Source organism: Pristis pectinata, chromosome 6 (assembly GCF_009764475.1).
Source record: "Pristis pectinata isolate sPriPec2 chromosome 6, sPriPec2.1.pri, whole genome shotgun sequence".
In the NCBI taxonomy this organism is placed as follows: Eukaryota; Metazoa; Chordata; class Chondrichthyes; order Rhinopristiformes; family Pristidae; genus Pristis; species Pristis pectinata.
The window spans coordinates 53,063,431-53,087,350 of record NC_067410.1 but is presented as its reverse complement, the minus strand read 5'-3'; the positions used below and the strand labels follow the sequence as shown (position 1 = coordinate 53,087,350).

At 46.5% G+C, this 23,920-nt stretch overlaps 1 protein-coding gene across 4 annotated transcripts in view; it reads left to right on the top strand.

Annotated features, from left to right (window-relative positions):
* The window catches only part of LOC127571672 (transmembrane and coiled-coil domains protein 1-like), a 59,348-nt gene extending 36,323 nt beyond the window's left edge, over window positions 1-23,025 (top strand). For 3 of the 4 annotated variants that reach the window (XM_052018259.1, XM_052018262.1, XM_052018260.1), the window contains exons 3-5: window positions 8,156-9,081; window positions 10,575-10,710; window positions 20,601-23,025. In XM_052018259.1, coding sequence (XP_051874219.1) covers window positions 8,156-9,081; window positions 10,575-10,710; window positions 20,601-20,915 — 1,377 coding nt within the window. In that variant the 3' untranslated portion in view covers window positions 20,916-23,025. Of the gene's footprint in view, window positions 1-8,155; window positions 9,082-10,574; window positions 10,711-18,182; window positions 18,806-20,600 lie in introns of those variants that run through there. The other variant, XM_052018261.1, reaches the window with a different exon arrangement.
* Window positions 23,026-23,920: the final 895 nt, after the last annotated feature.

The window sequence follows — 23,920 nt, the reverse complement described above, 5'->3', positions numbered from 1 at the left end:
CATGCAAAATCCAAATCGGTGAGCAGGCTATAGTGAGTAATTGCATTGGAAAAACAGAACCTTCTGGAAATGCTCAACTAGGTCAGGAGCATTTGTGGAAAGAGAACCTCATCCCTCCCTGCAACTTGACACTAACTTGATTTCTCTCCTTCATCTGAATTAGGAGGGGTCCTCACCCTGAAACATTAGCTGTTTCTCTCCAGGGATGCTGAATATTTCCAGTGTTTACTGTTTTTATTTTCAGTGAAACTGTTGGCAGGTGGCATAGTATTTGTTTAAGCTGAAAGTTTGTGCTCGATCACCTTTTCATTTGGTTGCAATGTTTGCATGTGCGGCTGACATTTAATAATTGGAGACCTTTCTTAAACCTTGGCAGGGTCATCTGTTTTTCTGCAGTGGTGTGTTACTGAGCTCACATGCTCTCTCTCCCACCCTGCTCTACTGTTCCCTCTGCTGGTGGATCACCTGAAATGCTTGCTGGTGTGCCTGCTGGAACACTGCAGTAGCTTTTACAACCATTCCACAATGTCCAAGAGACTGTGGAACAGCCAAGGACCTATTTAGCTTTACTGATTCTGGAAGAAATTTCTTTACCCAGGGAAGCATTGTTGGATATGGTGCTGCCTGGATACTTGAACTGGTCCTCAGTTTTGTGTTTCATGAATGGAGATGGACACATGCAGGGCTATTGGAACAAGCGATCTGCCTCATGGACATTGACGAGGCCAAGGAGCTAAATAAAGGTTCAGTTAAAGGACAGAACATGGAGTAGGAATGAATGGCACTTTATCAGGTTGGTCAGGTGCTACGGGTAGCGTGTCACAAAGGCCCTCAGTCCTTTACAATCAACATTCATGATGAAGAGTAATGTCTATTTCTTGATGACACAAAGATGGCACAGTAACTGCTGTCTCACAGCTCCAGTGGTCCAGGTTCAATCTGTCATCAGATACTGTCTGTTGGCGATTGCACACTCTCGCTGGACCACGTGGGTTTCCTCCCACATCCTAAGTGTCACTAGCAGGTTAATTAGCTGCTGTAAATTGGTCCCAGTGCCAGTGGATGGTAGGAAAATTGGGGAAGTTAGTTATCAGGAATTAGTGTGGGAATGGATCTGATGGGAATACCCGGAGAGCCAGCAGGAACTCAGTGGGCCAAATGGCCACTTCCTGTGTTGTGAGGGAGAAAAAAATGGAAAAAATATGGGGAAATGAATGTGGGTGGTGCCAGAATGAGCCATGAGGAAGCATTTGGTAGGGTGATAGGTTAATGAATGGACAAAGATAGCTGTAGAGTTGTAATGTGAGAAAATATGGTGTTATTCACTTGAATAGGAAGAATAGAAAGCCATTACTGTTTAAAATTGAGAAACCCAAAGTTCTTTAGACTAGAACAAAAAATGCTGGAAATACTCAGCATGTCAGACAGCATCTGTTGAAGAAGAAACAGTTAAGCTCTGGCCTGAGACCCTGCCCCAGCAGAGAAAGATGGGTAGATAAAAGGAAATATTTCTGATCTGGTGAGACCAAAAAGGGTAAATGTGGCAGCTTGAGATAGATTATGCTTCTTTGGCTGTGTGAAATGCGTGGATCAGTGGGTTGGTGAATTAAAGTGACAGACAACTGGAAGCTATGGGTCACTCCTGTGGACCGAGTGCAGCGGTCTCCAATGCAATCACCCAAGGAGACCACACTGTGAATACCAAATGCAGTACACAAGATGGGAAGAAATGGAAGTGAATCTCTCCTTCACCTGGATGGACTGTTTGGGTCCCTGGATGGTGGGAAGGGAAGAGGTGAAAGGACAGGTGGTGCACCACCTGCAGTTGCAAGGGAAAGTGCCGTAAGAAGGGGGATGGTTAGTAGGGATGGAAAAGCAGACAAGGGAGTCACAAAGGGAGCAATCCCTTCGATATGCTGAGAGGGGAGTTGTGTTTGATGGTGGATTCTCGTTGGAGCTGATGGAAATTGTTAAGGATGATGCATTGAATGAAAGCTGGTGGGTGGAAGATGAGGACCAGGGAACTCTGTTCTTGTTTTATCTAGGAAGAGGAGGAGTGGGTGGGAAATAGATGAGATGTGGTGACTGGTTTTGTCCACTGATAAAGAGGAAGCCACTATTCAGGAAGAAGAAATACATTTCAGAGGCATCTATGAGGAAAATCTCCTTATCAGAATAAGTGTGACAGAGCAAATGGGAGAATGGAGGGGATTCTGTGTAGGAGGCAGGGCAGATAGTTAATGCCCATCTTCACACTGAGGTACCCTACATAATGTTTTGTTTCACTGTTGTGCTCAATGGAGCTGAAAACTGGGCATCTGAGCTGCTGGGAACCATCAGCAGAAGAATTCTGTTGCAGCACCCTCCAACTTCATGGCCCAGCATCTCCCTCAGCATAAACTAGAGAAGCATAGATCGAGTGGACAGTCAGAGACTTTTTCCCAGGGCAAAAATGGCTCATGTGAAGGGGCATAATTTTAAGGTGATTGGAGGAAGGTTCGGGGGGATGTCAGGCAAGGTTTTTTTTTAGAGTGGTGGGTGTGTGGAATGCACTACCAGCAAAGGTGGTGGAGGCAGATACATTAGGGACATTTAAGGGAATCTTAGATAGACTGTTGTGAGAGGGAATGGTTAAATAGATCTCAGAGCAGAATAAAATGTTGGCACAACATCGTGGGCCGAAGGGCCTGTACTGTGCTGTAATGTTCTATGACACGAAATTAGGAGGTATTGTTGATAGTGCAGAAGGTTATGGTAGATTACAGGGGGGATCTTCATCAGTTAGGGAAGTGGGCCGAGGAGTGGCAAATGGTTTCAATACAAATAAGTGTGAGGTTATGCATTTTGGAAACTCAAACCAGTATAGGACTTGTACTATGAATGATAGGGCACTAGGGAGTGTATTGGAACAGAGGGACCTAGGAGTATGAGTGCATAGTTTGTTGAAAGTGGCATCACAGGTGGTGAAAAACGTGCTTAAGCCGAGACAGGATCAGAAGTAGGATCAATCAGCCCCTTGAGTCCACTCTGCGATTCAAGAGGAGACAAATGAAGCTGCTTAAGCTGTAGGGAGGGCGATGTCCCTGGTAGGGTAAAACTGGGTGACCACGGGGATAAGATGTAAACAAGATGATCTGGTGAATGGGAGAAATTGGAGAGTGAGATCATAGACAAAAGAATGTAGGAGTGTTGAAAAGCAGAGCAGAATGACATGCCTGACAGGTCAGGCTGCACATGCCCCCACGCCCAGGGTAAAAAAGGGAAAAGCAAACAGCCAAGACCGCAGATTGGCAATTGATACAGATAGAAATCAAGTCACCTGAAGTCATAGCACTCAATAGAAACATAGAAAAACTACAGCACAATTCAGGCCCTTCGGCCCACAAAGCTGTGCCGAACATGTCCCTACCCTAGAAATTACTAGGCTTACCCATAGCCCTCTATTATTCAGCTCCATGTACCTATCTAACAGTCTCTTGAAAGACCCTATCGTATCCGCCTCCACCACTGTTTCCGGCAGCCCATTCCACGCACTCACCACTCTCTGAGTAAAAAACTTACCCCTGACATCTCCTCTATACCTACTCCCCAGCACCTTAAACCTATGTCCTCTTGTAGCCACCATTTCAGCCCTGGGGAAAAACCTCTGACTATCTACCCGATCAATATCTCTCATCATCTTATACACCTCTATCAGGTCCCACCTCATCCTCCGTCTCTCCAAGGAGAAAAGGCCAAGTTCCCTCAACCTGCTTTCATAAGGCATGCTCTGCATTCCAGGCAACATCCTTGTAAATCTCCTCTGTACCCTCTCTATGGCTTCCACATCTTTCCTGTAGTGAGGCGACCAGAACTGAGCACAGTACTCCAAGTGGGGTCTGACCAGGGGCCTAGATAGCTAAAATGATACCTCTTGGCTCCTAAATTCAATTCCCCGATTGATGAAGGACAATACACCATATGCCTTCTTAACCACAGAGTCAACCTGCACAGCCGCTTTGAGCATCCTATGGACTCGGACCCCAAGATCCCTCTGATCCTCCACACTGCCAAGAGTCCTACCATTAATACTATATTCCGCCAACATATTTGACCTACCAAAATGAACCACTTCACGCTTATCTGGGTTGAACTGCATCTGCCACTTCTCAGCCCAACTTTGCATCCTATCTATGTCCCTCTATAACCTCTGACAGCCCTCCAAACTATCCACAACACCCCCAACCTTCGTGTCATCCGCAAACTTACTAACCCACCCCTCCACTTCCTCATCCAGGTCGTTTATAAAAATTACAAAGAGTAAGGGTCCCAGTACAGACCCCTGAGGTACACCACCGGTCACTGACCTCCACCCAGAATACGACCCTTCAACAACCACTCTTTGCCTTCTGTAGGCCAGCCAGTTCTGGATCCACACTGCAATGTCCCCTTGGATCCCATGTCTCCTCACCTTCTCCATAAGCCTTGCATGGGGTACCTTATCAAACACCTTGCTGAAATCCATATACACTACATCTACTGCTCTCCCTTCATTGATGTGTTTAGTCACATCCTCAAAAAATTCAATGAGGCTCATAAGGCAGGACCTGCCCTTGACAAAGCCATGCTGACTATTCCTAATCATATTATACCTCTCCAAATGTTCATAAATCCTGCCTCTCAGGATCTTCTCCATTTGCTTACCAACCACTGAAGTGAGACTCGCTGGTCTATAATTCCCTGGGTTATCCCTACTCCCCTTCTTGAATAAGGGAACAACATCCGCAACCCTCCAATCTTCCGGAACCTCTCCTCTCTCCATCGACGACTCAAAGATCATCGTCAGAGTCTCCGCAATCTCCTCCCTCACCTCCCACAGCAACCTGGGGTACATCCCATCTGGTCCCGGCAACTTATCTAACTTGATGCTTTCCAAAAGTTTCAGCACCACCGCTTTTCTAATATCTACATGCTCAAGCTTTTCAGGCTGCAATCCCCTAGATCCTTATCTGTAGTGAATACTGACGTAAAGTATTCATTAAGTACCTCCGCCATTTCTTCCGGATCCATACACACTTTCCCACTGCTGCACTTGACAGGCCCTATCCTTTCGCATCTCATCTTCTTACTTTTCACATACTTGTAGAACGTCTTGGGGTTTTCCTTAATCCTGCCCGCCAAGGTCTTCTCATGTCCCCTTCTGGCTCTCCTAATCTCTTTAAGTTCCTTCCTTTTAGCCTTGTACTCTTCCAGATCTCTAACATTACCTAGCTCTCTGTACCTTTTGTATGCTTTTCTTTTCATTTTGACTAGATTTATTATAGCCTTTGTACACCACGGTTCCTGTATCTTCTCATGACTCCCCTGTCTCATCGGAACATGTTTATGCAGAACTCCACACAAATATCCCCTGAATATTTGCCACATGTCTTCCGTACTTTTCCCAGAGAACATCTGTTCCCAATGTAATCTTCCAATTTCCTGCCTGAGAGCCTCATAATTCCCTTTACTCCAAGTAAATGCCTTTCTAGTCTGTCTGTTCCTATCTCTCTCCAGCACTAACGTAAAGGAGATAAAATTATGATCACTATCACCAAAATGTTCACCCATTGAGAGATCTGACACCTGACCAGGTTCATTTCCCAATATCAAATCAAGCACAGCCTCTCCTCTTGTAGGTCTATCTACATACTGTGTCAAGAACCCTTCCTGAACACACCTAACAAACTCCAGCCCATCTAGACCCCTCACTGTCTGGAGATGCCAGTTGATGTTTGGGAAATTAAAATCCCTCATCACAACAACTCTGTTATTCTCACACCTTTCTAGGATCTGCTTCCCTATCTGCTCCTCAATAACCCTGTCACTACTGGACGGGCTATATATATATAAAAAAACACCCAGTAAAGTTATCAACCCCTTCCTGTTCCTAACCTCCACCCACAGAGACTCCGTAGACAATCCCTCCACGACGTCCACCTTTTCTGCAGCCGTGACACTATCTCTGATCAACAGTGCCACTCCCCCACCTCTTTTGCCTCCCTCCCTGTCCTTCCTGAAACATCTAAAGCCCGGCACTTGAATCAACCATTCCCACACCAGAGCCATCCAAGTCTCCATAATGGCCACCACATCGTAGCTCCAAGTATCGATCCAAGCTTGAAGCTTGGATCGCTAATATTGAGTCCAGGACGCTGCAACATGCCCAGACAGAAGATGAGGTACTGTTCCTTGAGCTTGTGTTGTGCCTTGCTGTAACAATACAGGAGACCACAGACTGATGGGTTAGAGTGGGATGGAGAATTCAAGTGGCAGGCAGCAGGAAGCCCAGGGTCACCACTGTGTACTGAGCGCAGGTGCTCTGCAAATGATCACCCAATCTGTTTGGTTTCTCCAGTGTAGAGGAGACCACGTTAGAGTCATAGAAACAGGCTGCTCAGCCTATCGCGTCTATGCGAACCATCATGCCTATTTATATAAATCCCACACCTGCATTCATTCTATATCTCTCTATACCCTGCTCATTCAGGTGCCAGTCCAGTTGCCTCAAATGTTGTTGCAGTTCCTGCCTCCACCACCACCTCTTGCAGCTCATTCCAGATATTAATTACTCTTTGTGTGAATAAATTAACCTTCAGATCCCCTTTAAACCACCTCCTCCTCACCTTAAATCTCTGCCCTCTAGTTTTAGACACCTCTACCGTGGGAGACGGACTCTGGCTATGTACCCTATCAGGCCTCTCATAATATTTTAAACCTCTATCATGTCATCTCTTAGCCTCCCTTGCTCCAGGGAAAACAGTCCCAGCCTATCAAGTCCCTCATAACTTCAAGCTCTCCAATCCAGGCAATATCCTTGTGAATCTTTTCTGCATCCTCTCTGGCTTAATCACATCCTTCCTGTAGTATGGTGACCAGAACTGCACACAATACTCCAAATGTGATGTAACCAACATTTTGTACAACTGTAACATGATGTCCCAACTCCCGTACTCATTGCTTCAGCTGATGAAGGTAAGCATACCATATGCCCTCCTCGCCAACCTCTCTACCTGTGTTGCTACTTTCAGGGAACTATGAACATACCCCAAGGTGTCTCTGTACTGTAAAACTCCCCAGGGCCCTGTCATTCACTGTACGTGTCCTGCCCTAGTTTACCTTCCCAAAGTACTTCACTTCACACTTGTCTGAGTTAAATTCCATGGCCCACTTTTCTAGTTGATCTAGATTCCATTGTAACCTGAGACAACTTTCTTCATGGTCCACCTCACAACCAATTTTGGTGCCACCAGCAAACTTACTAATCATCCAAATTGTTAATGTAGATGACAACCGACAGTGGACCCAGCACCAATCCCTGCAGCACAGGCCTCCAGTCTGAAAAACAACTCTCCACTACCACCCTCTGTCTCCTTCCACCAAGCCAATTTTATATCTTGTTGGAGATGCAAGAAATTCTGCAGATGCTGGAATCCCTAAAAATACACAAAAAGTGCTGGAGGAACTCAGCAGGTCAGGCTGTTTATTGATCAACGTCAATAAACAGTTGATGTTTCCGGCCAAGATCCTTCATCAGGATGCGTTTAGATTTTGGATACATTTAGTCCCACGGACATGAGAGCAGTAACCACAAATGGCATGCTGTATGTACATTTATTCCCATGTACGCCATTACAGAAACCAGGAGCGGGAATGCTTTGCGCACAATTCGTTCCTTCACAGTGACAGCGTTTGGGACACTAATACAGCAATCATTCAGTGATGAGAACAACCTTGCCCCAGGACTGGGTGGGAATGTCCAGGTATTGAGCAGTCCACAACTGATGGGGAATGGGCAGAAATGTCCCGGCACTGGACAGTCCACAACTGTCTGAGTGGAACACTGGGTGCAGGGAGAGGTCTGGTGCTTTTGGGCAGTCCCACAACTTTCCATTTAGTTCAGTAGGCAGCACCAAGATGTGAACTGGGGCAACAACTGCTTTCATTCCTGTAGCAAGTTACTGTTGCTTGCTGAACATCCCAGATTCATGCGGGAAAAGCTTCTGGGCTTTGTGTGGGAGAAAGTGGGGGAATAAATCATATTTTTAATTGACACGGTTACAAGTTGGCATCTGTCCAACCTTTTAAACAAAAAATACCTGCAAGTAATAAGCTAATTTTTGATTCTGTATCACAGGTCGAACGGCTGGAAGTGAACAGTGTAGCCCCATTGGGCGTGGCTGTGTCGAGCTCAGATGGGGGGATTAGCGTGGATAGCCTGGACAGTGCGCTGGATCCTCAGAGGACGAAAGCAGCCATTACTCACCTGCAGCAGAAAGTACTGAAGCTGACGGAGCAGCTGAAGGTGGAGCAGACAGCCCGGGATGACAATGTGGCGGAGTACCTTAAGCTGGCCAACAATGCTGACCGACAGCAGGGGGCCCGCATCAAGCAGGTCTTCGAGAAGAAGAACCAGAAGTCGGCTCAGACCATCCTGCAGCTGCAGCGCAAGCTGGAGCAGTGTCACCGCAAGCTGCGTGAGATTGAGCACAATGGCATGCCTCGGCAGCCCAAAGATGTGTTGCGGGACATGCAGCAGGGGCTGAGAGGCGTAGGGGCCAAGGTGACGGGTTTCAGTGAGGGTGTCGTGGGTAGTGTACGGGGTGGTCTCTCCAGCTTCTCACAAGCCACCCACTCAGCTGCAGGCGCTGTGGTCTCCAAGCCACGGGAGATCGCGTCCCTCCTCCGCAACAGGTTTGGCAGCGCTGACAACATCCCTGCCCTGAAGGACTCGCTGGACGAAGCCCAGGCAGAGGAGTGCCTCAAGGGCCTGGGCATCTGTGGCAACCTGCAGTCCAGCCCCAAGTATGGCAGTGAGGAGGAATGCTCAAGTGGCACATCAGGATCAGCTGCCAACAGTGTGTCAGGGGCACCACTGGAACCTGCCACCTCCAAAAACAACACGCTAGACCTCGCCTGCTCGAGCTTCGAGGGGCTATTCCAAGAACTGCAGCAAGTAAAAGAGACACAGGCCCAGCTGGAGGAATCATTTGACACTTTGAAGTCTCACTATCAAAGGGATTATACACTGATGCTACAAACTTTGCAGGAAGAGCGATACAGGTAGTCTCAGGTGGATCCACCTGCTTCACTTCCCTCACCTCAGTTAAAATCCAGTAGTTTGCATATAAATTTACTTGTATTTCCTTCTCTACCTGTGTGTTTATTCATTGTCAGGATGTGTGTGTGTGTGGTCTGTGCCAGTGAATGCAATATGTGAGTGTGAGACAAGGCTGCTTCACTACAATTGTGTGGAAGATGTAGCCGTGCGTTGAAGTCTCATTGATGGGTAGCAACATCTCTTGGCTGTGGCTCCATCAAAGTCAAGATGTGAATGTAGAAATTCATGTAAGCAAGGGCTTGTTCACAAGTTGATACAGAGTCTGGAGTGAAATGGAGAGAGGGGCTGCAATAACCATCACATTTGTAGAGTCTCAAGTGTTTAAGTTTGGAGCACAGAATGGAAGCCATGGGAGGTGTGGGAGCTGTTTCTGAACCCTTGTCACCCTGGCAGGAATCTGAGTGGGTGATTTATGACTGGACAGACAACTAGAAGATTTAACTTTACAGCTTTATTCGGGTTATGTGTAACAGATTCCATTAGTGCAGATCACTCTCCAATCACTGATAGAATTCTAATTTCAAATTACTTAGGCCACTGTCAGCTGGGTCGGGGATCCCTCAGCTGAGGGTTGCTATGTACAAGTATTCCTCCAATTCTCAGTCTGGACACAATGTACTTTCTCATGTCTACGGCTCCCCTGACTGCTGCCAACTAACTCACATCAAATCAGTGCTGACGTTGTTGTTTCTTCTCTGTCCTCGTTGTTGCTGTGGCTGCCTGATCAGCTCCCTGATTAACTGTCAGAGGCTCCATTCTTCTGGTAGTTTGCTTAAAAATGTCATGTTTGTACCTTGTGTCTTCGTTGATCTTGTCTCACGGATGTATTATCAGTTCTTGAACAAAACCCTGAAGTCCATGAGTTAATACTGTTCTTGACTGAGCCATGATGGGAGTGTTTAAGCAAATAATTGTGGTAACAAGGCTGAAGTTTATGGAGAGTGTTGCACAGACTAAGGTAGAGGCAACTGAAGCAAGACCATTGATAGCGAAGTGGAAGGACGGACAGAACAAGTACCCTCCCTCGTTCATCAGTCCAGACCTCCCTGCCCCTTGCCTAGGGTTTCCACTCTCAGCTGCCTCTTCCACCCTTGGGATTCAAGGTTCTTCGTGAGTTACTTTACCCAGCTGTACTTCTCTGAACTGTACCCCTGAGTCTGTTGCTCCATTTATGCTCAAGGCAATAATTCTTCAGAAGTTGGCATGGTTTGATGCAGATGTGTGTGTCAGGTGAGGGAGCAGAGAGAAGATAGGATGGGACCTTTGGGCTGGTGCTCACGATGAAGAAGGGACAGGTGCCGAGATGACCTTTCCTGGGGATGCCTGGAGAACTGAGATTGACTTTTTGTGCTTATTCAGCCTCAACTTAACACAAATAGAGGCCTGTCCTGGCTGCTGCAATAAGTTGAATGACATGTACTACTGTCTGTTATAGGTGTGAGCGGCTTGAGGATCAGCTCAATGACCTGACAGAGCTTCACCAGCACGAAATCCTCAACCTAAAGCAAGAGTTGGTGAGCATGGAGGAGAAGATTGCCTACCAGTCTTATGAGCGAGCACAGGATATTCAGGTCAGCTCACAGACATGCTCATTGAGTCAGTATGACACTCATCTTTGCCACTTGAACCCGATAGCTCAGCTTCTGAGAGCTTGCTCTGTTTCTGAAATTCATATACAGAGCAGAAACATGCTCTGCTTTGCTCCACTTCTCTCCCTCCCAGCCCACAATCACCACCTCCCTCCTCCTCAATCCTCCCCCATGTTCATCTCTCACCTTGCCAAACCCCTCCACTGAGCAGAGTCCTCACCTCCGTACCACTATGCACACTTTGTGAGTTCCAGGCCTGACCTGATGTCGCGCTCTCCTTCTGCGCCTCCACCTTTGCCTATTTCTTCAGCAGGAAGGCCTCACCCTCTACTACTGATCCTTTCTCCCATGTCCAGCACTTCCCTTCCTCATGGTCACCCCTTTCCAGCCTTTTACCCTCTCTTGACCTTTTCATTTCCAATTGCTGACATGACATCAGTCGCCTTGCCTCTTCACCCCATTCGAACGCGCAGCTCTCCACTGACTTCACACCAATCCCAAGCTCATCCTCAAACCAGCTGACAAGTGTGGTGCTGTGATCTGGGCTGACTTCTACCTTACAGAGGCTAGATGGCAGCTCTTAGACACCTCCTCTATCTTCCTCTGGACCATGACCCTATGAACAAACACCAGGCCATTGCCCTGCGCTGTCACAGATCTCTTGTCACATCAGGAGATTTCCCCTCCACAGCTTCCAACCTGATAATGCCCCAACCCCATACACCCCACTTCTATCTTTTCCCAATTATCTTGGTAGGCCCATTGTTTTTGCCTGCTCTTGCCCCACTGAACTCAGTTCATCATACCTGGACTCTGTCCTGTCTCCCATTGTCTTGTCCCTTTCCACCTCTATCCGGAACACCTTTCACCATTTTGACAACTTACAAGTATCCAGCCCTCACTGCCCCATCTTCACTTTGGATGTCCAGTCTCGATACACTTCCATTCCCCATCAAAAAGGTCTTGGGATTCTGTTTCTTTCCTGAACAAAGACCCAAACAGCTCCCCCTTCACTAACGCTCCCATCTGCCTCTCAGAACCTGTTCTTGCCCTCAACAGCATCTCTTTTGATTCCTCCCACTTTCTGCAGATCAAAGGAGTTGCTGTGGGGAATGACATGGGCTGCAGCAGTGCCTACTTTTTCCTTGGGTATGTGGATCTGTCCTTATTCCAGGATATTCCGGCATCACACCCCCAACTAGTTTTCTGCTACGTCGACTACTTTGGTGCTACTTCCTGCACTCATGCGAACTTGTCAATTTCATCACCTTCCATCATGCCCTCAGATGTCCCTGGACGATGTCTGACACTTATCTTCCTTTTCTAGATCCCTCTATCTCCATCTCAGGAGACAGATTTGCTATTGACATCTCTGTAAGCACATTAACTCCCACAACTACCTCGACTACACCTCCTTTCACCCTGCCTCCTATAAAGATGCCATTCCTTTTTCTTAATTTCTCTGTCTTCACTTCATCTGTTCTCAAGATGAGGTCTTTTGCTCTAAAGCGTCTGAAATGTCCTCCTTCAGGAAATGTATTTTCCCCTCAGCCATAGTTGATGGAGCCCTCACAAGGGCTGCTCTCACCCACCTGACCCCAGACAGGACAGGGATTCAGTTTCTCGATCCTCTCCTTTCACCCCACCAGCTTTGCATCAAACATGTCATCCTCCACCATTTCTGCCAGCTCCAATGGGATTGCACCACGAGCCACCTCTTCCCCTCTCCTCTCCTTTCTGCTTCCCACAGCGATCACTCTCTTTGGGACTCCCTGGTCTGCTCATTCTTCCATACACCTGAGACACAAGATTCTGCAGATGCTGGAATCTGGAGCAATACACACAAGATGCTGGAGGAACTCAGCAGGCTCGGCAGCATCTATGGAGGGAAATACAGTCAACATTTCAGACCGAGACCATAGAACCACAGAACAATACAGCACAATACAGGCCCTTCAGCCCACCATGTTGTGCTGACCTTCAAACCACTCCTAAGACTATCTAACCCCTTCCTCCCATATATCCCTCTATCTTAAATTCCTCCATATGCTTGTCTAACAATCTCTTGAACTTGACCATCGTATCAGCCTCCACCGCCACCCCAGGCAGCACATTCCATGCACCAACAACTCTCTGGGTGAAAAACCTCCCTCTGACATCTCCCTTGAACTTCCCACCCATTACCTTAAAGCCATGTCCTCTTGTTTTGAGCATTGGTGCCCTGGGAAAGAGGCGCTGGCTGTCCACTCTTATCTATTCCTCTTAATATCTTGTATACCTCTATCATGTCTCCCCTCATCCTCCTCCTCTCCAATGAGAACAGCCCTAGCTCCTTTAGTCTCTCCTCATAATCCATACTCTCTAATCCAGGCAGCATCCTGGTAAATCTCCTCTGCACTCCAACGCCTCCACATCCTTCCTATAATGAGGCGACCAGAACTGGACATGGTACTCCAAGTGTGGTCTAACCAGAGTTTTGTAAAGCTGCATCATTACTTTGCGGCTCTTAAACTCGATCCCACGACTTATGAAAGCTAACATCCCATAAGCCTTCTTAACTACCCTATCCACCTGTGAGGCAACTTTCAGTGATATGAACCCCCGAATCCCCTTGCTCCTCCCCACTGCCCAGAATCCTGCCATTTACCTTGTACTCCGCCTTGGAGTTTGTCCTTCCGAAGTGTACCACCTCACACTTCTCCGGATTGAACTTCATCTGCCACTTCTCAGCCCAGCTCTGCATCCTATCAATATCCCTCTGTAAGCTTCGACAGCCCTCCACACTATCCACAACACCACTGATCTTTGTGTCATCTGCAAACTTGCTAACCCACCCTTCCGCCCCCTCATCTAAGTCATTAATAAATATCACAAAAAGTAGAGGTCCCAGAACCGATCCCTGTGGGACACCACTAGTCATAGCCCTCCAATCCGAATGCACTCCCTCCACCACAACCCTCTGCTTTCTACAGGCAAGCCAATTCTGAATCCACACGGCCAAGCCTCCCTGGATGCCTTGGCCTCTGACCTTCTGAAAAAGCCTACCATGCGGAACCTTGTCAAATGCCTTACTAAAATCCATGTAGACCACATCCACTGCACTACCCTCATCAATCTTCCTGGTCACCTCCTCAAAGAACCCTATCAGGCTTGTGAGGCAAGATCTTCCCTTCACAAAGCCATGCTGGCTGTCCCTAATCAGTCCATGATTCTCTAAATGCTCGTAGATCCTATCTCTTAGAATCCTTTCTAATAGCTTACCCACCACAGACGTAAGGCTCACTGGTCTGTAATTCCCTGGACTATCCCGACTACCTTTTTTGAATAAGGGGACAACATTCACCACCCTCCAATCCTCCGGTACCATCCCCGTGGACAAAGAGGACTCAAAGATCCTAGCCAACGGTTCAGCAATCTCCTCCCTTGCCTCATGAAGCAGCCTGGGGAATATTCCGTCAGGCCCCGGGGACTTACCTGTCCTAATATTTTCTAACAGCTCCAACGCATCCTCTCTCTTGATATCTACGTACTCTAGAACATTACCCTTACCAACACTGTCCTCAGCATCATCAAGATCCTTCTCCTTGGTGAATACTGAAGAGAAGTATTCATTGAGAACCTCACCCACTTCCACAGCTTCCAGGCACACCTTCCCACCTTTGTCTCTAATCAGACCTACTTTACTCTCGCCATCCTTCTGCTCTTCACGTATGAGAAAAAAGCCTTGGGATTCTCCTTAACCCTACTCGCCAAAGCCTTTTCATGTCCCCTTCTCGCTCTCCTCAGCCCCTTTTTTAAATTCCTTCCTTGCTACTCTATATTCCTCACGAGCCCTATCTGATCCTTGCTGCTTACACCTTATGTATGCTGCTGCCTTCTTCCTAACTAGTTGTTCCACCTCTCTTGTCACCCATGGTTCCTTCACCCTGCCATTCCTTCTCTGCCTCACTGGGACAAATTTATCCCTAACATCCTGCAAGAGATCCCTGAACATCGACCACATCTCCACAGTATATTTCCCTTCAAAAATGTCATCCCAATTTACAGTCTCAAGTTCTCGCCTTATAGCCTCATAATTCGCCTTTCCCCAATTAAATATCTTCCCGTCCTCTTTACTCCTATCCCTATCCCTGTCCATGACAATGCTAAAGGTTATGGAGCAGTGGTCGCTGTCCCCCAAATGCTCACCCACCGATAGATCTGTCACCAGACCCGGTTCATTACCTAAAACAAGATCTAATATGGCATTCCTGAAGAGTATAGGAAATGTAAGAAGATACTAAAAAAGGAAATCAGGAAGGCAAAAAGAAGACATGAGGCTGCTTTGGCAGATAATGTGAAGGTAAACCCAAAGGGTTTCTACAGGTATATTAAGAGGAAAAGGATAGTAAGAGACAGAATTGGTCCCCTAGAAGATCAGAGTGGTCATATATGCGTGGAGCCTCAGGAGATGGGGGAGATCTTAGGAGATGGGGGAGATCTTAAACAGTTTTTTTGCGTCAGTATTTACTCAGGAAACTGGCATCGTGGATATGGAAGGAAGGGAAACAAGCACTAGTGTCATGGAACATATAGAGATTAAAAAGGAGGAGGTACTTGATGCTTTACAGCGAATAAAGGTAGATAAATCCCCAGGGCCTGACAAGATATTTCCTCGGACCTTGAGAGAGACTAGTGTAGAAATTGCAGGGGCCCTGGCAGATATATTTAAAATGTCCTTAGCCACGGGTGTGGTGCCAGAGGACTGGAGGATAACTCATGTTGTTCCATTGTTTAAGAAAGGCTCGAAAAGTAAACTGGGTAATTACAGGCCAGTGAGCCTGACATCAGTAGTGGGTAAATTATTGGAAGGTGTTGTGAGAGATAGGACATATAAGTATTTGGACAGCCAAGGATTGATTAAGGATAGTCAGCATGGCTTTGTGCGTGGTAGATCGTGTTTAACGAATCTTGTGGAGGTCACTAAGAAAGATGAAGGTAAGGCTGTGGATGTTGTCTACATGGACTTTAGTAAGGCCTTTGACAAGGTCCCACATGGGAGATTAGTTCAGAAGGTTCAGTCAATGGGTATCCATGGAAAGGTTGTAAACTGGATTTGAAATTGGCTGAGTGGGAGAAGACAGAGAGTGGTTGTGGATGATTGTTTCTCAGGTTGGAGGCCTGTGACTAGTGGTGTGCCTCAGGGATCTGTGTTGGGGCCATTGTTGTTTGTTGTATATATCAATGATCTAGACGATAATGTGGTAAATTGGATTAGTAATTTTGCAGATGACGCTAAGATTGGAGGTGTAGTGGACGGTGAGGAAGGCTTTCAAAGCTTGCAGAGGGATCTTGACCAAATGGAAAAATGGTCCAGAAGCTGGCAGATGGAATTTAATGCAGACAAGTGTGAGGTGTTGCATTTTGGAAGGACAAATCAAGGGAGGACATACACAGTAAATGGTAGGGCACTGAGGAGTGCAGAGGAACAAAGGGCTCTGGGAGTTCAGATACATAATTCCTTGAAAGTAGAGTCACAGGTAGACAGGGTTGTAAAAAAGACTTTTGGCATCCTGGCATTTATAAATCAAAGTATTGAGTATAGGAGTTGGAATGTTTTGGTGAGGTTGTATAAGTCATTGGTGAGACCAAATTTAGAATATTGTGTGCAGTTCTGGTCGCCGAACTACAGGAAGGATGTCAGTAAGATTGAAAGAGTGCAGAGGAGATTTACAAGAATGTTGCCGGTTCTTCAGGATTTGAGTTATAAGGAAAGATTGAGCATGTTAGGACTTTATTCCTTGGGGCAGAGAATGAGGGGAGATATGATAGAAGTTTATAAAATGATGAGGGGCATAGACAGGGTTAATGCAAGTAGGCTCTTTCCACCTAGATTAGGAGAGATAAGTACGAGAGGACATGGCTTTGGGGTGAAAGGGGAAAGGTTTAGGGGGAACATTAGAGGGAACTTCTTCACTCAAAGAGTGGTGGGAGTGTGGAATGGGCTGCCATCTGATGTGGTAAATGCGGGCTCGCTCTTAACTTTTAAGAGTAAATTGGATAGATACATGGACGAGAGAGGTCTGGAGGGGTATGGGCTGGGGGCAGGTAAATGGGACTAGCCGAATAATGTTTCGGCACAGACTAGAAGGGCTGAATGGCCTGTTTTTCTATGCTGTAGTTTTTCTATGGTTTTATGCTTCCCTCTAGTCGGCCCATCAACATACTGTGACAGGAATCCGTCCTGGACACACTTAACAAACTGCGTCCCATCTAAACCTTTGGCACTAAGCAGGTGCCAATCAATATTTGGGAAGTTGAAGTCTCCCACGATAACAACCTTCTTATTTTTGCATCTTTCCAAAATCTGCCTCCCACTCTGCTCCTCAGTATCCCTACTGGTAATGGGGGGCCTATAGAGTAACTGCTCCTTTCTTGTTCCTAACCTCTACCCATATTGACTCTAGAGAGGATCCTTCTACATTATCCACCCTTTCTGCAGCTGACCAGTATCGCCACCCCTCCTCCTCTTCTCCCCCCCTCCCTATCCCTTTTAAAACACTGAAAATCAGGAATATTCCAAATCCATTCCTGCCCTGGTGTCAGCAATGTCTCTGTAATAGCCACAATATTGTAGTCCCATGTACTTATCCAAGCTCTCAGTTCATCTCTCTTATTCCTGATGCTTCTTGCATTTAAGTAAATGCACTTTAGCCCATCCACCTTTCTACTTTTATACCCTGTACTCTGCTTCTCCTTCCTCAAAGCCTCTCTACATGTTAGATCTGACTTTTCCCCATCCCCTTCTTCCTCTGACCTACTCCTCCGGTTCCCATCCCCCTCGCAAACTAGTTTAAACCCTCCCGAACCACCCTAGCAAACCTGGCTGCAAGGATATTGGCCCCCCCCCCCCCTTAGGTTCTGGTGTAATCCGTCCTCAATCCCAATGATCCAAAAATCTAAAACCTTCCCTCCTGCGCCAACTTCTCAGCCACGCATTTATTTGCCATCTCCTCCTATTCCTACCTTCACTATCGTGTGGCACTGGCAGCGATCCCGAGATTGCTACCCTTGAGGTCCTGTTCTTCAGCCTTCTGCTTAGCTCCCTAAACTCACTTTTCAGGACCTTGTCCCTCTTCCTACCTATGTCGTTGGTACCAACGTGAACCACGACTTCGGGCTGTTCTCCTTCCTGCTCAAGTGGTGGAGGCTAATAGAAGTGTTTGGGCCTGTTTGATAGGCATGTGAATGTACAGAGAATGGAGGGATATGGACCTTGTGTAGGCAGAAGGGATTAGTTTGGATAGGTGTTTAATTACATTTAATTAGTTTGGCACAGCATCATGGGCTGAAGGGCCTGTTCCTGTGCTGTACAGTTCTATGACGTGTATCCAACCTGTTGAATTTTAGTCATACACCTGTTGCCTCCACAGATGCTGGTTGACTCGCTGAGTTCTGTTTTTTTTTCCTTCCAGATTCCAGCATCTGCAGTCTCTTTTGTCTCCATCTATCCTGTCTTTCTCTTCAGTGAATACATGCAAGAAGTATTCATTTACGACCTAACCCACATCCTCTGTCTCCACACACAGATTGCCTCTTTAGTCCCTGAGAGGGTCCACTCTTTCTCTGGTTCCCCGTTCTGCTCCCACTATACTTAAAATGCCTTGGGATTCTCCTTAATTTTGTCCTCCAATGATATTTCATGGCCCCTCTTTGTCCTCCTAATTTCTATTTTAAGTACTGTCCTACAGTCTCCATACTCCTTGGTGGTTTCTCCCGTTTTCAGTTTCCCATACCTGCCATATGCTTCCTTTTTTTCTCCAAGAAACCCTCAATATCCCTTTGTCATCCAGCGTTGCCTAATCTTACTATCCTTTTCACCGTTAACCCAACATGTTGGCCATGAGCTATCACCACTTCACTTTTCAAGACTCCCACTTGGGCCTTGTTCTACCAGCAAGCAGCTGCTCTCAATCTGTTTTTGCCAGGTCCTGTCCTATGTTATTGAAATCAACCTTCTCCCAATTTAGGACCTTAACATCCAGACCATCCTTATCCCTTTTGATATCTACCTGGAGAGTTAAAGAATTATGATTGCTATCATCCCCACCCACCCCCCCAACTGACATTTCCATCACTTGCCTGGCCTCATTTCCCAATGTTAGCTCCAGTACAGCCCTGTCTCCAGGAGGCCTAAATGTGACTTCACTATTTAAGCAAGGCTGGGGAGGGAGAGAAGAAAACTAGGAACTACATACCTGTTAGCCTAATGACGGTGGTAGGGAAATTACTGAAATCTATAATGAAAGATGTAATAATAGAACACCTTGAAAAGAATAATGTGAGCTTGAGAAGATTCCACTAGATTTATCAAAAGAAAGTCATGTTTCACTAATCTATTAGCGTTCTGGGGTGTATTAGCAGGGTCAGAGCTCATGGAGATGAGGGTAACCTACTGACATGGATTGAGAATTAGTTATCAGAGAGAAAGTACAGAGTGGGAATAAACTGATAGTTCTCAAATCGGCAGCCTTACCTAGTGGCTTACCACAGGAATGGGGGTTTGGGGCCCAGCTATTCGTTATCTATATCAACAGTTTGGCTGTGGGGACCAAACGCCATATTTATTGTCTCCAAATGTAGGTATAACATTGGGTTGTGAGTAAGGAGAAGGCTTTAGGGGGATGTAGATGGTGAGTGGGCAGCTGGGAGTATCGTGTGGGAAAATATGAGGTCATTCACTTTGTGGAGTACTTGCTCAGTGGTAAAGGGTTGGGTAGTGCAAATGTTCAAAAGAACCTGGCTGTCCTTGTGCACAAGCCACTGAAGGCCAACATGCAGGTACAGGAAGCAACTAAGAAGGCAAATGGTATGTTACCCTCCATAATGAGAAGATTTAAATACAGGAGTGAGGAAGTTCCTACTGTTGTGCAGGGCTTTGTTGAGACTGCACCTGGAATATTGTGTACAGTTTTGGTCTGTTTGCCATAGAGGGAGCACAGCAAAGATTCACTAGACTGGTTCCAGGGATGGCAGGTTTGAAGTTGGAGGAGAGATTGAAGTTGAAGTTGGAGGAGTAGACTGGGGCTATATTCTCCAGAGATCAGGAGAATGAGAGGAGATCTCATTTGAAACATAAAATATTTTTTAAAGGGCGGCATACTGGTGCAGCTGGTAGACCTGCTGCCTCACAGCTCCAGTGGCACTGGGTTCAATCCTGACCTTCAGTGCTGTCTGTGTGGAGGTTACACATTCTCCCTGTGATTGTGTGGGTTTTGGGTGCTCTCACATCCCAAAGACTTGCTGATTAGTTGGTTGACTGACCACTGTAAACATTCCATAGTGTAGGTGAGAGAATATGAGGGGACGGGGGAATAGGTATGTGGGCAGAATAAATTGGGATTAGTGTAAGATGAGTGCAAAATGAGTGTTTAATGGTTGGTGTGGATGTTGTGGGGCAAAGGGCCTGTTTCTGTGCTGTATGGCTTGATGAATCTAAGCCTTTATAGCTTGATGGACTAGATGTAGGAGTCTAGGACTTGGGGGGGGGGGGGGGGGGGGGGGTCACAGTTTTAGAACATGAGGTAGTACGTTTGGGACTGAGATGAGAAAATTCCTTCACCCTGGAGAAACGTGGAGGCTGGATCATTGTGTTCATTCAAAGCAGGTCAATAGATTTCTGGGAATTAAGGGATATAGGTATAACATGAGAAAATGTTGCTGAGGGTGAAGACTAGACACCCTTCCACCCCTCCCAATTTTTGCCCCCCTCCACCCTTTGTCCCCCCTTCCCCCACATTTCCCATTCCTTCAGAAATGATTTCTCCCTGACCCCCTCTGTGTGGACTGCCCTGATTGTTTGTAACTGGTGCCTGAATCTCTAAATTGTACAGGAGGCTCTGGAAGCCTGTCAGACTCGTATCTCCAAGATGGAACTGCAGCAGCAGCAACAACAGGTGGTACAGCTGGAGGGTCTGGAGAACGGTACGGCACGCACCTTGCTGGGCAAACTCATCAACGTGTTGCTGGCTGTGATAGCGGTGCTCCTGGTCTTCATCTCAACTCTGACCAACTGCTTGGTGCCACTGATGAAGACACGGAGCAGGACGTTCTGCACTTTGTTTCTGCTGGTCTTGGTGGTGGTGATGTGGAGGAACTGGAAGGTGATCACCTGGTATGCTGGGCAACTTGCTTGGTCTCCCACTTGATGCTGAGATGTGAACTCAGGTCCACTATGAATTAGACTGTTTAACCAGTGCACATGGACACAGAGTGGATTTGTTTACATTTGAAGGACACTCCTTTTCTTTCTCTGACTACACTTGGCAATGGTATTTGAAGGTTCACGTAAATCTGGTTGGTGATTTGTGTAATGACTGTGTGTGAGATCATTTCTGCTGCCTAGGTACCAACTGACAGAGCAGAAGTAGACCAGAAGTTTGATATATGCTTTGTTGCTAACCTCCTCACTCACCAAATCTCTCTCGGGGGAGGAGAGAAACAATAACAAAATTGCCTGAAATTTAGTGCACAACCTCTGTTCTGTTAGAGAAATATTTTATATTTTGTTTGACTAGGTCCAGTCATGCAGTATTGAGAAGTACCTTACTGTGAAGTAAGGCACATTCCACCTTCCAAAAATCGCCACAATGATGTGTATTCAGAGAATCCACAGGTTCACATTTAAAGTGAACCTGTTGGCCAAGCTGGCTCCTGTATGCGAAAGGGTGGAGATGGCACAGTGTCCTGTGCCATGGAGTGACTGTGCGTGATTATTGAGGGGACTACTGGTACCCTCCTCCTTGCCTTGAAGCTCAGACACTCCACCCAACCTCCTTCCCACATGACTAACATACTTGAAGAGTGTAATGCTCAACTGTCTCAGTGCTTCCGTACTGCTTCTAAAATAGACATGTTTTTAGCAATGAATTCTTATTTAATTTAAATATGTGTAGAATCTTTTAAATGAAATAATGTACAGTGATGGAGATCCCTGAACCTACCCCATCCAATCTCATGGCATCCTATTCTAACTCATCTCATCACAACCCAAAACTGGGCTCAGTCGATCCTGGGCACAGGGCACTGCTCCAAATGTCTCTGCTGATGCTACCCTGCGCCACCCACCCCATCTCCCTCCGGTAAAGTGAAGTCTGATTTATTCACAGCAGAATGGTTGACAATTGCTGAGTGTTGTGAAGTAGTATTTGTACAGTTAGGATTCTCTCTGCCCTATGACATAGGAATTTCCCAGTTATGTCAATTGGATAGAGGCCTCCACACGGAGCCTGTTTGGGCAGCAGTGCATGGGCTCCCCACTTCTGCAAGGAAGGTGCAGAGTGAATGTTTGCAGTTTCCCCCATTTTGATGCTATTGAATGGGACTTCAAGATCAGGTGTCACAAGCTTGCCAGAAAATGCTGGGGTTTCAAAGCACAGAGAGCTACAGAGGAGCCAGTGTTAGACCAGCTGCAAAGCATCCTTTACAATTGGGGATCAAGGCTGTTTGTAATGAGGTTGGTGTTGTCAATGTAAAACAGAAAGCTTTATTCATTCAGTTATCCATTGATTTGTGAAGGTGTTTCATTAGGTTGAGTGATGGGTAGTCTGAACCATTGGTGGGCACAGGAACACCCTCAGTGCAGTGTGTACAGGGGGCTGGGTGAGCTCCGAGTGACACTTGAGGAATTAACACTGGTTTAGTTTGCAGTTGCTGTTCCCTATCTGATTGCATCGCATCTTGGTTACTGGGCAGTTACTATATTGTACATTAAATAAAGACCTTGGCTATATTAATTCTTCCTTCATTAAAAGTCCTTATGGTTGATTGGGCTGAGGATCAAACTGTTCCTTCAGCTTTTATGCTCATCCTCACACTGGTTATTAGAACAGAGAACAGTACAGCATGGGACAGGCCCTTCGGCCCACGATGTTGTGCCAAACTAATTAAACCAATAACTCCTGATTAATCGAATTCCTCTTCCCCGCACATTGACTACATCCCTCCCTTCTCTGCATATTCATGTGCCTATCTAAGAGTCTCTTAAACGCTCCTATGCTATCTGCCTCTACCACCATTCCTGGCAGTGCATTCCAGGCCTCTGCCACGCTCTGTACAAAAAAAATTAAAATAAATAAAAACTCGCCTTGCACATTTCCTTTATACTTCCCCCTTTCATATTAAATACGTGCCCTCTAATACTAGACATTTCAGTCCTGGAGAGAGAGATTCTGGCTGTCTACTCTATCTATGCCTCACATACTTATATAAACATCTATCAAATCTCCCCTCAGTCTCTGCCGCTACAGAGAAAACAGCTCTAGCTTGTCCAACCCCTCTCTTCAAAGCACATGCCCTCCAAACCAGGCCAGTGTCCAGGTAAACCTCCTCTGCACCCTGTCCAAAGCCTCCACGTCCTTCCTACAATGAGGTGATTAGAATTGAATGCAGTACAGTAAATGTGGCCTAACCGGAGTTTTATAAAGCTGTAAGATAACTTGCTGTCTCTTGATCTCAATGCTTTAACGAATAAATGCCATATGCCTTCTTTACCACCCTATCAACCTGTGCAGCCACTTTTAGGGAGCCATATACATGAACCTCAAGATCCCTCTGTTCATCAATGCTGTTAAGGATCCTGCCATTAACTGTGTACTCTTCCTTTTTGTTGAATCTCCCAAAGTGCAACACGTCGCACTTGCCCAAATTAAACTCCAACTGCTACTTCTCCGCACATATCTGCCACTGATCTATATCCCGCTGTATCCTTTGGCAATCTTCTACACTATCCACAATGTCACAAATCTCTGTATCGTATGCACACTTACCCAGCCTACCATCCAAATCACTTATTATATATGAAAAACAGCAGAGGTCCCAGTACGGAACACCACAAGTCACAGGCCTCCATCCAGAATAAGTCCCATCCACCTTATGAGCAAGCCAATTTTGGAACCAATCAGCCAAGTCACCGTAGGTCCTATGCACTCTAATTTTCTGGATGAGCCGACCACGTGGGACCTTGTTGAATGCCTTACTAAAATCCATGCAGACAACATCTACTGCTCTACCTTCATCAATCACCTCGTCACCTTCTCAAAAAATTCTCATTTCCCTTTGTCGTACTGGTCCCACAGTGAAGCCCTTTTGCCTGATCCTGCCATCGCGGCAATGGAAGTGATGAAATCAGCCTCAGTGTCCCACAGCCTGAGAA